Below are 14,685 nucleotides of genomic sequence, written 5' to 3'. Positions count from 1 at the left end.
AATATATCATGGTGTTTCTTGGTGCCTTACTGTTTGTGAGAACCGAGAGTCTATATACACTCTCTTGTTGAAACAATAAAGGGATTACATAATCATTCTACACCTTCACCAGTGCGTGAATGGTGCTGATTGGCGGTTGTTCAATTCTACTGTTACGGCAGTAGGAAGAGAGCGCTTGGCCATATTGGCACGTACTGTGCAACCCCTATGGCATGTTTGTTGTGACCTGTCGCGCGGAAAACGGCAAGAAAAAAAACGGAAAACAAAGATTAATACAATCTAAATATTTTAAACAAGCAGCAACAGCTATATAAATGAAGCCGATAGTCGATTCAGTTAAGTGCATTAATTACGTGATTTCGGGTGAACAGGGTTCCTCCTTTTCACAATATAACGCTGAAAAGTATTTTTTTCCACGAGTTGGCTATGATCTCGCTCATCATGTATACGTTTACCACTTCATCTACGTCGTGTTTCAATTTTTGCCACCGTATCATACAATGGAATCAATAGATAACTCGTGGTGGTGACTGTACTATAGGACATGTCGTATGAATGTAGTGTATAACGGAGTTGTGGGTAAATGACGTAAATGATCACGAGACTTCTCGCCATTTTGTGGAGGGTGTTTATTTCTGTGGATGAAGTTCTGATCTAAATTACACTGCGGAGATCTTGTGGTAAGAGCGTTGTTTAATGGACAGAGTAGTTTGTGATGGTTTAGTTATTATTTTGAAAATGAGCAAAGTCACTTCTCTATTTGTACATTTTGCGATTTAGTGTTTGATTTAAAAAGTGGGAGGTTTTGATACAGGCTTGTGCACCACGGAATGTACTGTTTCTGATATGAGTTGGGTATGCTAACCTGTCACCAGAGGTGACCACTCAAATTGGCAAATCATGTCTCGCTTTGAATTTTATCTGGTTATTTTTAATAGTCATCAAGGAGTTTGGGTTCATTCTTTTCAAATACGACTCCTGTGACTCCTTTCAACAGACTGCTCATTGCTCACCCAAGTGGATGTGGCCTACATTATGCGTTGTTTGATGAGAAAAAAAAATTGTGCCAATCACATACTTACCAGAGTCAGAGCGTAGATATTGATTTTGGTTTCGATAATGCATCGTGATAAGATTGTCAAAATGTGTTAGTTCTGGTGTTTATGTCAAACAAGATCAGCAAGAGCGTCGTCATGTGATTTCTAGAATTGATGCTGAAACATCAAAACAAGGACAAAACAGAAGACTGTATGGTAGACAAGACAATTAAGATCGTGTCAGTCCATTTCATAAATAGCATGGTGCCATACTTACTTAATACTTGGATGACGTTAACTGTACTTCATGTCAATGTTCATTATTAGATAACACAGCAGTTCCTGCAGACATAGGCAGATACACATGCTTGGGTGAAATATTGCAGTTTTAATGTTATCTGACAGAGAATGACAAGGCAGAAAGATGTACATAATCTCTCTCCTATAATTTCTTAAGTTCACTGGCTCAAGTTACTTGAGCTTGTAGATGCACTTTCATCATGTTCATAACAGCTTCCCACTTCTTTCTTAATATTGATCACAAGCTAAAAGCTGTCTCTGCTCTTTTGGATCAAGTGACTATGTGCTTCTAACATCCAGTTTTACAAACTCTTGGTGTTCCGCATTTCCAGTTTGTCAGTAAGTCATTGAGGAACTCACTTCCACTCGCTATGGAAGTATCTATATTATCGTTATTACTGTACTACAGCTGAACTGATGAAAAGTGAGATTATCTCATGAGCTAGTGTGTCATAAGCCTTAAGGTAATGAACTCAGGCTATGCATGATTTTGCATGAGTGTCGTTTGAAGTCAGTTTCTTTATTGTCCATTTTATTCATATACAGTTGAGCGGTAATACACAGTTAGCAAGTGTGACAGCCATCTTTATTATTCAGTTGTTTAATGACATCACAGACAATGAAATACAGAAACAATGGTTGCTAGGCAAAAGTGATATGTGCATGTGAGCACATGTAATATATACATATGAATCTTTATGACAGTGGTCAGGTTTTGCCACATGAGTAATAAACTTTTGATCATCCAAACAAGCTTTCCCGAGAGATATTGCTTTCATGAATTGAAATTACCCCACAATGCTTTGCAGATAGTGATGTCATCAGATTTCATGATGTTACAATCAAATGATATATCACTGAACTCCTTTCCTTTGACACTGAAAAGCTGTTCTTGTCACATTCAAGGCACTGTTTAAAAAATTCGTTAGATGGAAGACATATTTTAAGTTGATAAACAAGATCTCTCCCAAGTTTCCCATGGTACTTAAAACCACAGTTAAGGTAACTTCAGTGCAGTGATAAAGAATATGAATTAAAGTTAACCTCAGTAAAGGATGCTGCGAGAAAAAGAGCCCCAGATCTGAAAGAAACTGATATGTTTCACGTCAGTGGTGACTGGTGACCTTTGGTTGTAGACCCCTAAACCCATTCATAATAAGCAGTCCATGAACAAAGATCTAATTTGTGTATTGTGTGAGTAAAGGAAAACCTTATTTCATCACAAACATTTATGTTCAGTGTTATTGATGACACAAATGTCATATTGATAATCATTTATTTTCCAATCAACAGTGTTTCTGATAATCAATCTTTCTAGACATCCTTATAGGTTTAAAATTGTCAATTATCATGATCAGTGAAACACATGGTTTGTGGTTTCGTATTTGATGTGAACAAGAGATGCCCCATTTATTAAATGTTTTGGATTGACATATTGTGATGATTGTTGTTCACATATTTATTTTTAGACAAAAAGTACATATTGAACAGCTTCATATTAATTTAGGTACATATTACACAGTTTTATATTAATTTAGGTACATGTTACACAGCTGCATATTAATTGAAAGGAGCTCCTGTTGGAGGAAGACAAAACATTAATAGACATAATTAAAACTGTTCGATGTTTCTTTTCTCCATTTATCTGGGAACAGAATTTATCGTAGTTCAGTAGAGGTTATTTTTGTGAAAAACAAACCGAGACTTCATCCAGTACATGAGAGAACGTTGTTAGCATCATTAAACATGCATGTGACCTTTGCACTCACTTTGTCCGTGTTTTCATTGTGTTTGAAAACAGTGATCATACTGTCATCCCTGTCATTGAGGACGATCTTCAGACATAATTTTAATTATGATCAGATCTGTTTCAGGAAAAGTTTGTCAGCTTCCTAACTTCTTGTAAGAGGCAGTTAGGTTGGATCAAGTGTCTGGCACTGACCTGTTTGATGGTATCAACCCTTGTAGTGTCCCCATATGTTGTTAAGTTTTAGAGGCCTTGCACTCCTCGCTGTTGTAGTTACTGTTGTTGTAGATGTTTAAAGGTGACATACAACCAAAAGATCAAACATAATTAAAACACAGTTATCACTTGTTCATGATATATGAAATGCCTTGGTGAATGTGAAAAAACCCCAAATAAACAGAACTACGAGTGTATAATTGCAAATCAAAAGTTATTATGTCCTTGGGTTTACCTCCCTTGAAATGAAGCAGCTGCGAATCTGAACCCAGTCAGTACCGCTGAGTGTGTAGTTAAGTGTAACTGGGCTTTTTCATTGGCCACTGGTTCATTTGCCGATACGCTTAGCCGGCTCTTTGTTTATGGCTTGTAAGCCTGATAGGTGTTAATTTCAAATTGTAAATGGTCAGTAATTGAAAATGTGTATTGCATATTGTTATCAGCAGACAGGCAGGTATGAATAGAGATGTCAATAAACCAGACATTGTGTTTTCTCTGTGACAGAGTCTGCTTATCACAATCAACGTGGCTTTTTTATGTAACGAGTAGATTATTTACTTATTTAAGTACACAACCAAGATTAGACTACTGCACTCGAACTCATACTCTGGGCAGGCGTACTGTAAGCTGCTCAAACCTACTTCCTGCGCATGCGTTATGAGCACAGCGCAGCATATCTGTTGAAACCATTTTTTCTCCCAGCGCAGGGGGAAAATTAGTGAATCGTTTGAACCCTGATTTTGCAGGTTTTTTTTCAGCGCTTTTTTTTTCCAACTATATAGGTTGAATTGACGTTTTTGATGATTTGTTTCGGTAACTGCGTATCGAAAGGTATCAGAATCTGCAAAGTTGCATTTTACATTGCATGTGACCTTTAAGTGTTCTTGTCAGAAACCAGTCTCTGTTGATTTGCGTACAGTACTGTTAGGTACTTTGACCAGTTAATATTTCTTCTGTACTAAACATATACTGAAATGGTAAGTAAAGTGAAATAAGTGGTTTTAGCGCTTGGAGGTTCTAAGTTAGATTTGGTAATCAGGATTTCACTTACAATCCGGTGGTCAATCTGCAACTCAGTTGTCATGCCATTCAGATTGTGTAGATTATATAGTTATGATGACAGTTGTCTGATCCAGGTTCTGTTATGTGCAAAGTGCCTTCATATTACTGGAATAATGCATAATGAATTGGTTAGATGTTAATTTAATTAAAAAAACAGGTTCTCTTTGAGGTATGAAAAAAATCAGCTTTTTTGAAAGTTGAGTTCCTGAAGATGGATTCCTCAGTCATATGTTTTTGCCCATGCTTAATCAAATAAAGTCATTAACAAATTTAGTCAGTGTGAATACAAAGCTGTCAATAGGATATGACGAATCACCTTGTCTTTTCACTATATTTTGTGCTACCATAATGGTCATGAAAATATTGAAGAATTAGTTCCTGCATGTACATTAACAATGTGACTGTTTTTTTATGAGAAATTAAGTCATGATCAATAATCTTTCTCAGAGCAATGAATAGGAATGAATTATCTCAGTATTAATGGAGGTTGGTGATGCATAGTTAATCACAATGTTTATAATGTGAACTTATTTCGCAGTCAGAGACTGTGATGCCCACCATACTAAAATTGCCAATTATGATACAAAGAGTTGTGATTGGTAGCTAATTTCATTGTGACACATTGAACGTGTGTATGTGTCTGTGTGTGTCTGTATGTGTTGTAACATTCTGTTTGCTCCAATAATAATCCATATAATAACACTAAATTTACATGAAAAATATTCTAAGCGCAAGTATTCTGAGAGGCTAAAAAATGCATATTGGACTTTCTACTCTTAGTCCATTTATTAGATTTTTGCTGTTTCCAAAACTCCAGTATGGTGAAAACATATGGTTAAGAAATGCACAGCTCTGATGTTAAGATTTGAATCCCATGTTTTTAAAAGACAGGGAAGTGACATCTCAAATGCACTCAAGAGCATTCTGCTCTGACTAGTTCTTCAAGGGAATCTGAAGTGCAACATTACATTGACAACATGTTGCAACCAGTGCTTCTGCCATTGATAGGACATCATGGACATTGCCACCTGTTCCAACAAGACAATGCCAGACCACATCCAGCTAGGATAACACATGACTTTTCGCATCAGAACAATGTGGATGTCTTGAACTGGTCGCCATGATCACCTAATTTTAATCCTATTGAACATTTGTGGGATGATCAGGGGTGCTGTGTGAGACATCAGTTGAATCCTCTACAAACTGTAGCAGCATTGACACAAGCTTTGTAGTTTCACTGGAGAGCTTTTCCACAAGTAGATTGTGGCTATCAATGTCTGGAAGACTGCAGGCTTGCATGACTGTGCAAGGTGGACCCAGTATTGAGATGTGTCATTTGCTAATTGTGTGTTCTCATACTACGTGTATTGGAGATGCTTGCAGAGACATTGTTGTATCTGTTATCCTCTGCAGTAGTGTTAATCATTATACCATTTCCTGTACCGTCCTATGTATTTTTTGACAAATGAGAAATATATTCAACATTTAATAATTTATTCCTGATATTCGTTTTCATTAAAAAATAAAATTCTGTCAAGTTAGTCTCTCATACCCACCTTCTTTGGTGTGTGTGAGCTATGAGTTTATATAGTAGCAAACATGGTATTTCATGTAATTTGTGATAAAGTTGCCAAGAGAAGATGTGACCTCAAACTAGAAAGAATCTGAAAAAGCTTGAATCTCTATCAATACTCACTTTGAAGCTATCAAACAATGACTAAGATGATACAGTCAGTCTTCATCAAATAGGGCTACATGCTCTGTTGTACATTATTTTTTCCTGTTTCCGTGTATTATGATGGCTTTAGTGATGTTACATACAACTCCAGCCACTGGGGTGGCCACTTACCAAGTTCTGGATGGCTCCAAATACATAGGATCAGATTGTTCTCCGATGATTGCCAGATTTGTACTGGTTGTGTTTGAAAGTTTTAAAATATCACTTTTAATTAGTGAGTTGTTTGGCTGAGGCATATCTATGTATAAAACATCACCTATTTTTCTATATTTTTCAGGTAGCCCCATACCAAAATGACTTCCCGAAAGAAGGTTCTCCTTAAGGTTATCATCCTAGGGGATAGCGGGTCAGTATTATTTGTGTCAACAATTAACATTGGGAGGGTGAGGCATTGTCAGTGGTGGCTCTTGGTTCATCATCATTATGAGTGACCTGAAAGGGTCCTTGTTTGAACAGATCCGGGTCAGAATTGATCTTCAGTAACCCATGCTTGGGTGCTCAGACTCGGTGACTGGTTGACGAATGTCATTAGTTCCCAAATTGCGCAGATTGATGTTCATGCTGTTGATCAGTGGACTGTCTGGTCCAGACTTGATTATATAGACAGCAGTCATATAGCTGCAGTTAAACTAAACTCACTCACTGTAAGTGGTTACTAACAGGATTAGATGGTTATTCTTGCTATCTTAGCTGACACAGCTCATGTTGTTAATCACTAGATTGTCTGGTCCAGACTTAATTATTAACAAACTGCAGTGTGATAATAAACTGGCACATTCATTTTCTTTTAACTCTGATAACAATTTTTTGTGCTGTTTCTTTCAGTGTTGGCAAGACATCACTCATGAATCAGTATGTCAACAAAAAATTCAGTAACCAGTACAAGGCGACAATTGGAGCTGACTTTCTGACAAAGGAGGTGATGGTGGATGATAGGCTGGTCACAATGCAGGTAAGTCAACCTACATGGACTGCAGGTGGGTTTAGAAATGTGTTGATATAAATGAGATGCAGGAACAATCAAGCAGTTTGAGGGACCTAAGTAAATTCTCAGTTGTTCAAGTAGTGACACAATTATAAATGATGAATAAGGAAGGCATATAAAAGACCAAATGTTTCTTTTAAGACATTCATAAGTTTGATGCAACAAAATGTGATTGTAGGTTGCATTAAAGCAAGTCAGTGAGCATCTGGCAGAAATGATCTGTAACGTATATAGTGTTGATTAAATGGGATGCAGGGAAATGGGATTTGATGCAGTTGAATGGGATTTGAGGCAGGTAGGAAGGGAAAATAGTAATTATTAAACTGAAAGTAGGAAATTGGAGACATATAGAAATAAGCAGACAGACTGTGAGGTTGCATAAATAGGTAGGTCATGAGGAACTGATATATAAGATATCTCCTGTCAGGGTGGAGGAAAATAAACTTACTCTAGCTTGTTGTGTTACTGGATTAGCCTATGCTCCACACAATGTCTGCTTGTCTTTGCTGTAGATATGGGACACAGCTGGTCAAGAGAGGTTCCAGAGCTTAGGGGTAGCGTTTTACCGCGGCGCTGACTGCTGTGTGCTGGTCTTCGATGTCACCATGCCAAACACGTTCAAGAATCTGGATGGCTGGCGAGATGAGTTCCTCATACAAGCAAGTCCACGTGACCCAGAGCACTTCCCCTTTGTAGTCATTGGCAACAAGATAGACTTGGAAAACAGAGCGGTGAGTTCATGGGGCCCGAGAAATGGATGACCATTGATCTTTTGGTATAAACTTCCTTCAATCCATAGAGTACCAGTACTTCAGAATTTTGAAGGAAACATAAGTCCCTTGGGCATGCCAGAAATGTGTGATTGTAGCTTCAAATTCTGGTTCTCCCTTATCATGTTTTTGTGTGGGTCAGCACAGTGCCTGTGCTTGTAGTATACTGTCTTTAGAGGGGTAATCAGGATTTCCACCAACATTAAGCTGATACACAGTTATACTATCTTCATACTGTACAAAGTGGTGGTTATTCCCACACCATCCACTTCACTTTTTGCCTAAGGAGAGATCTGTAAAGTAATAGTTGGCATTGCATGATTATTGAACCTGCAGTATTACTTCGATACATGTTAAGGAGAGACAGTCACTTGGGTAGTATTCATGCAATCTTTAAATGAATATTTGTATTGGTGTTGGTGCTTCTGGTTAAGGCATCTTTATAGTGTTATATTGAATTTCAGGTGTCAGCAAAAAGGGCCCAGAGCTGGTGCAGCAGCAAGAATGACATACCATATTTTGAGACAAGTGCAAAGGAGGCTATCAACGTGGAACAGGCATTCCAGACAGTGGCCAAAAACGCTCTGATGCAGGAGTCTGAGGTGGAGCTATACAACGAGTTCCCCGACCAGATCGTGTTAACAAAAGAACAGAACAAACCGAGGGAAGGATGTGGATGTTAATAACAACTGGCAATCTAGTGACTTGATTCGATACTCGGTGGCTCGGTCAGCCGGCCAGCTACAGGATAGTAATGTTGGTTGCCGAGGTACCATACAGCCCAACACAACGGGACTACTGACCAACTGTCAAAGTTCTCTCTCTCTTGTCCAGATTTCAGAAATACTTTAGTTGGAATTGTCAAAGAATTTTATCATTTAGGAAATATATATATATATATATTATTTAATCCCCCAATTCTACTTGAGTATTTCCGATCAACAAGAGAAATGTAACTTTGACAATACTGCGCACTATTGTGTCCTGTGGAAATGGCTTCACATGTTTCTGTGAGGTGGTTTCGGCCTATGTGCATATGAGTAAATGTGTATGGAAATGCTTATGATACCTCCGAATGTGACATGACTGTCATCTTGCACGTTTCAGTGATTTTAATAATGACACTCTGTTGACTAAAACGGAACTGTACAAATCATCCATTGATAAAATTGCTTATCTGCATGTTTTACATCAAAGTCAAGGCTGCCACTAACCATTCCTGTTATGGATTGGCTTGGGGCAAGGCAATGAGAAAATATAGAAATATTTTCCATGTTGTACATGCAATGTGATTATATAGGTAGGATTATTGAATGTAGAGAAATTTTATGTATCATATGTATTTATTTTGCTGCTTCATTTGTAAGACAATGCCGCATGACCAGTTGTACATTTTCCTTCAATATCTGTGAGCTTTGGTTAGAGTTACCCCCCTTCTTTTAGCTGGAGAACCGTCTGCTGGATGCATCACAAAACACACTATATCATGGTCAGCCAGTTGACTTATCAGTCTCTTTACATAACTCCCCAACTCTTCTTTCTCTTTTGTTGATAGTTTACTACATTCAAAATAAAGGAAACCTTTCTACATCTGTGAGTGTGTTTGTGGTGTTTTCAGTGGTAATGTGGAGTGTATCATGCAGTCCATGAGGCAGCCTCATCAGCCTAAGTAAACTTGGCCTTTCTATTATTCGTTGCACTGCTATACTGAGTCTGAAAAATTCTAGTAGAGGTTTGAGTTTTCGAAGTAAAAGTTCAAATGGTATGTGTGAAAGTTACTTTCCTGATTTGGTAAGCTCTGTTCTGATTAGTCAATTCAAAATGTTAGCTGATGTGTCCATCTACTAGGGTTTGTAAGACTCAGTATGGCAGTGTAATGTACAATACTAAGCATAAGTTGACTGGCAGCCACATCACTGTCACATCTTAGTGCTTGCTACCACTTCAAATAGACGATAGGAGTCCTGATTTAAGTTTTAACAGACCAGTGGAAAGGCAAACACAAAGCTGACATTACCCAGTCAAAGGGCAACATTCATTTTCTTGAGCGCCACAGAGCTGGTTTCAAAATGTGGATTTCATTCCAGACTATGCTTTAAAATACATTTTGACACCATATTGTTCACTTGCAAGAACTTATTAACTGAAACAGAAGGAACATTCTGACAGGTGGGTAGTTGAGATTGTTAATACTCACAATGGGTTATGAAAAGTGTCAAGTTTATCATATTAGTGTGAAAAATAGACCATGAAGTTGTGAGAAGCTTGGAAGCTTATTGACTTTCAAATGTTTAAGTAAGTGAAACTCGGATTAATGGGATGAAAGCCACTCTGACATGACCAGAAACGGAATTTCCTGAGATCTTAGCTGAGCCGGAGAAAGCACTTCAATCATTTTAAGTAGACCACCCCATCCTCAGGACCAGCTACAGAAAACATCACTTCTGTTCTACAGTGCTCACTGGTGTCCTCTGTACTCAGCTTTACAATTGCTAGAGATGTGTCATCTGCAGTGAGGAGGTGTCGTGTATTCAGCTTGTGGCAGCACTTATCCATGTTGTTCCTTCATTTGACTTGCTTTCTTCACATGGACAGTGGCACTTCAATGAGCAGCATTCTATGCAGTTGGAAACAATGACAAGCATCAACCAAGTTTCTTAATGTGACCCCCTGGTCCTGCTGAAGACAATAAAATCATTCAATAAAATCACCTTACTGGACAGCATTGCCACCCTTGTGTGGTGGAACTGAAATTGGATAGGGCTTGGAGATGACCAGCGTATTGTGATCTGATATGATTTTCATGAGCTGTATCTGTAAACTGGCTTCCACAGGAGAAGATGCTTGGGTGAGGTAAAGCTATCACCATGGAGATTGCTGCAGTTTGCACTGCAGGTGATTGTAAACCAGCCGCTGCTTTCACAAAGCAACCTTTACTGAGGCTAACCTTAACTCCCACTCATTAACATTGCACTAAGGTTACCTTAATGACTTACAATCATCTTAGTGTGGAAGGAGGCCCAGATTTTTACTGTGACAGAATCAAATTACATTGCTCATCTTTCTAACACTGAATCATTCCAATCAGACACCTGAAGAAAGAAGGCTAGAAAAGTCATGTTATACAATAGAGAAGTCATCCATATACTCATCTTTCTGCCACTGAATCTGCGCTTATTACACACAAAACAAATTATTACTATGAATACACCACACCATTTTAGAAGTGGTCTATTGTAACATGTATTTGCGATTACATTTTCCTAGTCAGGCAGTGAAAGGCAACAGAGTGTGTTCAGATCCTGGATGAACCTCAGCTTGGAAAGGTATTACTTTATTGAGAAAGAGTAGTCTCAGTAATTTCATGTTTTGCAGATTATATCTTCTCTCTAAAATGATAAGTGGCTGGTATATTGACATTATGTGGTAAGGAATTAGTAGAAGAGAACAATTCGCAGGAAATGTGTTGCAGGTCAGATTGTCTGCTAACTTGAATCCAGGATAATCTATGTCCATAGTCTGCTTGAATCTATGCAGATATTGCTGGCAAAGGAAGTCATTCAGCCTTGGTCTTATATTGTCACCTGGTACTGTCTCCGAGGATTCTTATATCTGCATTCGTTTGGTGAAGGTTGTTTTGCCCAGTTTTATCTCCCTTTGTCTGGTGAGTTGTTGGCGAATTTTGCTTGTTAGTAAGGAGCATGGTGGAGTCCCTTCCCGCACTAGCCCACTGGCTGCTGCCAGCTTTGCAACTGTATAAGCCTCTCTGTTGCCTCTGACGTCGACATGACAATCCATTGGGGAGTTATGCTATAGTTGATAATACAAATACTTGACAAGATGTCATGGCAGCAGTCAAAATAATTTTTGTATATATGATTTTAAATTCTCTTTGCTTTCTCTCTGATGTCTTCCTACCTTCAAGCACAACAATGGATGCTTCCAGTCTTCAGTCAATATGTAAACTCTAAATAAAGCTGATGTTCATAACTCTTTGTCTTGTGCTGTGGGTCAAGGTATTGTATTCCACTGCTGGCATTTTATCCCTTACAATTTGTTCACATGTACTACAGCTTTGTAGGTTGTGGGGCGGGGGCACCACATTTTGTCCTCTACAATACTGAAAAAATGTCCACTTGAATTTTCTGTTTTCCATAATGGGCTCAAGAAATCTCTGTTGCTGGGTCGTCAGACCTGGACCCTCCACTTTAGCTGCTGTTCAACCTATCATTGCAGCACAAATGTCAGGTGTCCAGTTAAAAAATTATAATACCTCATCTTCACAAAAACATTTCAACTGGAAAAAACAAAGAGGACTTGCTGTAACCTGAACTGTTAACTGATACCATCTTTCTCCTGGATTCAGTAATTTCGAAACAAAATTACATATTATATAAGCATATATTTCTGGCTACCTGATTGGTCTAGAGGCGGTCACGTGACTGTCGACAGAATAGCATATTGACTCCAACCTAGGTCCAGCCAAAAGTCACATTTATTTAACTTATGAGGAAGAAAAAGCCATATAATGTGCACGAGGGAAATAAACTGCTCATGCAGTTTTCATGAGGAACAGAACTCCACCCACATACTGTGTTTGGGGAGACATGACTGCACACTGTACATAGGGACTAAGACTACCCAGAGTTTTCTCATAAGGAATTGAGCTCCCTCTGTTGTGTTCATCAGAATATAGCTCCACATACTGTGGGGACATAACTCCACATTGTGTTCCTGTGTAACAAAACTGCTTATACATTGTGCATTAGGAATAAAACTCCATCTGCTGTAAGAATGAGGAATCAAACACTATTTCGTACTAAGAATAGTGAGAAATCAACGAGGTTTTGGTAGACAATGTAAAACAGGAGGTAGAGGAATGTCCTGAACCCGATTGTTTTACATTGTCTACCAAAACAGACGAGAAGTGTTTTCTCTAACACACTTACTGTAAGTGATGGATAATTACAATGTAGATGATAATTTAATGATGCTTCATAACAGTAACTGAAGCGTATGTAAAATCAGTTTAATGACAGTAACTGTAAATAGATAATTCAAACCAATTTTTCAGACGGACCTGGTGTCTGTGTGGTAGAGGGTCTGCCTACACATTTGTGAGTTGCAGTTCCAACTTGAAAGCAGTTTATTTAAAACCTGGAAAGAGGTTTTACTAATGAAAAGTAAAACCTGGGAAGAGGTCTTTCTAGCAAAAAGTAAAATCTGGGAAGAGGTGTTTCTAGCGAAATGTAAAATTAGTCCCTGCAATACAAAAATCTCAAATGAAGTTATTCTGGGAATACAAGAGATGACCTAATATATAGTGAGAAGCACACTTCAGGTTTATATTGAGGAATAAAGATCTGTAGTTGGTTGAATCCCTCATCAAACAATGGAAACTAGTTAAATTCATTGGCACTATGCTATTAAATAATCATTTCTTTTTCTCTTCAATTTTGAAATTTAGCTTGCAAGAAAAGAAAATGAAATGGAAAGCAGATACATGTATTACTGGAAATCCATTTCTTGGGGAGTAGATTCTATGGCCCTCAGAAATGACAGGTTCATACTATATTCACAACAATAGCATCACTCGGCTTCATAAGTGGTCCTGTCATTCCCTGTATACTTTAGTGGTTTTCAGATTAATTGAAAAATAATCCCAGACTGCTCGCAGAGACTAAACAAGGAAGCAATCAATTGTTTTCTCATAATCAAACACAATTTTGGAGCACTTGTTTGCGTTAACAATATTTTCCACAAGATTGTTTATGTTTGTTACATTTCATGCAGCACTACAAGCTCATTCCAAGTCATATTTTACTTTATCATAAAAGCTCCAGTAAATTTATGTCCCTAATATACTAGTCATCCTTTAAGATGTGAAATTTGTAAATGCAATTTGAACCACCTGACATCCCCCAAAGAACTATGTGCTTTTTCTTCATTGTTTTGTGCATTAACAGCCAGAACCAGCAATGTTTGATAGATAAGGCTAACCAATTATTTTGAATGATTGATCGGTATGGTAATGATGCTGAGGATTGTAACCAGTTGCCTGATCATGTAAAATCTTGTACATATTGAAAATGAATTCAATTATTCAATTTTTGGTACTATGATGAGCATGTCAACAGTCCTGACACACTGATCATGCTGATGATGAACGTATGTTTATGGAAACAAATAATTATTGTTAATAAATTAGACATTATTGGGATAAGTGAGTGAGAATGGTTTTTTGCTGTGTTCATTATGGTACCCATTTGGGGAATCGAACCTGAGTCTACAGCATGACAGGTGGATGCTATAACCATTAGGCTACACCACAGCCCCTACTTGGGATGAAGTGTTTGATGGTACACACAGCCAAAGGTCAAAACTTGTATTGTTTCTGCTTTGTTCACTGTCTCAATGATGACATCAGTGTACTTAGGAAATCCTCACCCATCATAAAGATACTGAAACAAATTTTGAATATTCTTGGTGGACATAGATTTGACGGAAATCTGTAAATGTAGCGGGTAATATTTGCAATGTAATGATTTTTGTAACAATTACTCAACTCTGAAGGTCTTTCAACAGTTATCAAAGATGATCCACAAATATTCACATCCATAACCATTTCACGCGTACAATACTAATTAACAGATTCATGTAATAAATGATACTTTTTTTTCTAGGGATCAATAATATTGTATGGCTTTAGAATAAGGAACGCTGTTATGCACCAGCTTTCATCTAAAATAGATTATAAAATAGGCAAATACTGAAATATATGTGTTTTTTCAAGACGCACGGTTGAAGACGGGATACGAACCGCAAAAGTT

General features: G+C 37.8%; 1 protein-coding gene across 1 annotated transcript; it reads left to right on the top strand.

Annotated features, from left to right (window-relative positions):
• The first annotated feature begins 573 nt into the window (after positions 1-573).
• On the top strand, positions 574-9,447 carry LOC137296099 (ras-related protein Rab-7a). The gene is made up of 5 exons (XM_067827774.1): positions 574-680; positions 6,378-6,446; positions 6,926-7,052; positions 7,598-7,816; positions 8,320-9,447. Exons 2-5 carry the CDS (start codon positions 6,394-6,396, stop codon positions 8,536-8,538), a joined length of 618 nt encoding a protein of 205 aa, XP_067683875.1. The 5' UTR covers positions 574-680; positions 6,378-6,393; the 3' UTR covers positions 8,539-9,447.
• Positions 9,448-14,685: the final 5,238 nt, after the last annotated feature.

The sequence above is a fragment of the Haliotis asinina genome, chromosome 9 (assembly GCF_037392515.1).
Source record: "Haliotis asinina isolate JCU_RB_2024 chromosome 9, JCU_Hal_asi_v2, whole genome shotgun sequence".
NCBI classification, from domain to species: Eukaryota; Metazoa; Mollusca; class Gastropoda; order Lepetellida; family Haliotidae; genus Haliotis; species Haliotis asinina.
Note: the sequence above shows the minus strand (reverse complement) of the source record. Positions and strands in the feature narration are given on the sequence as shown.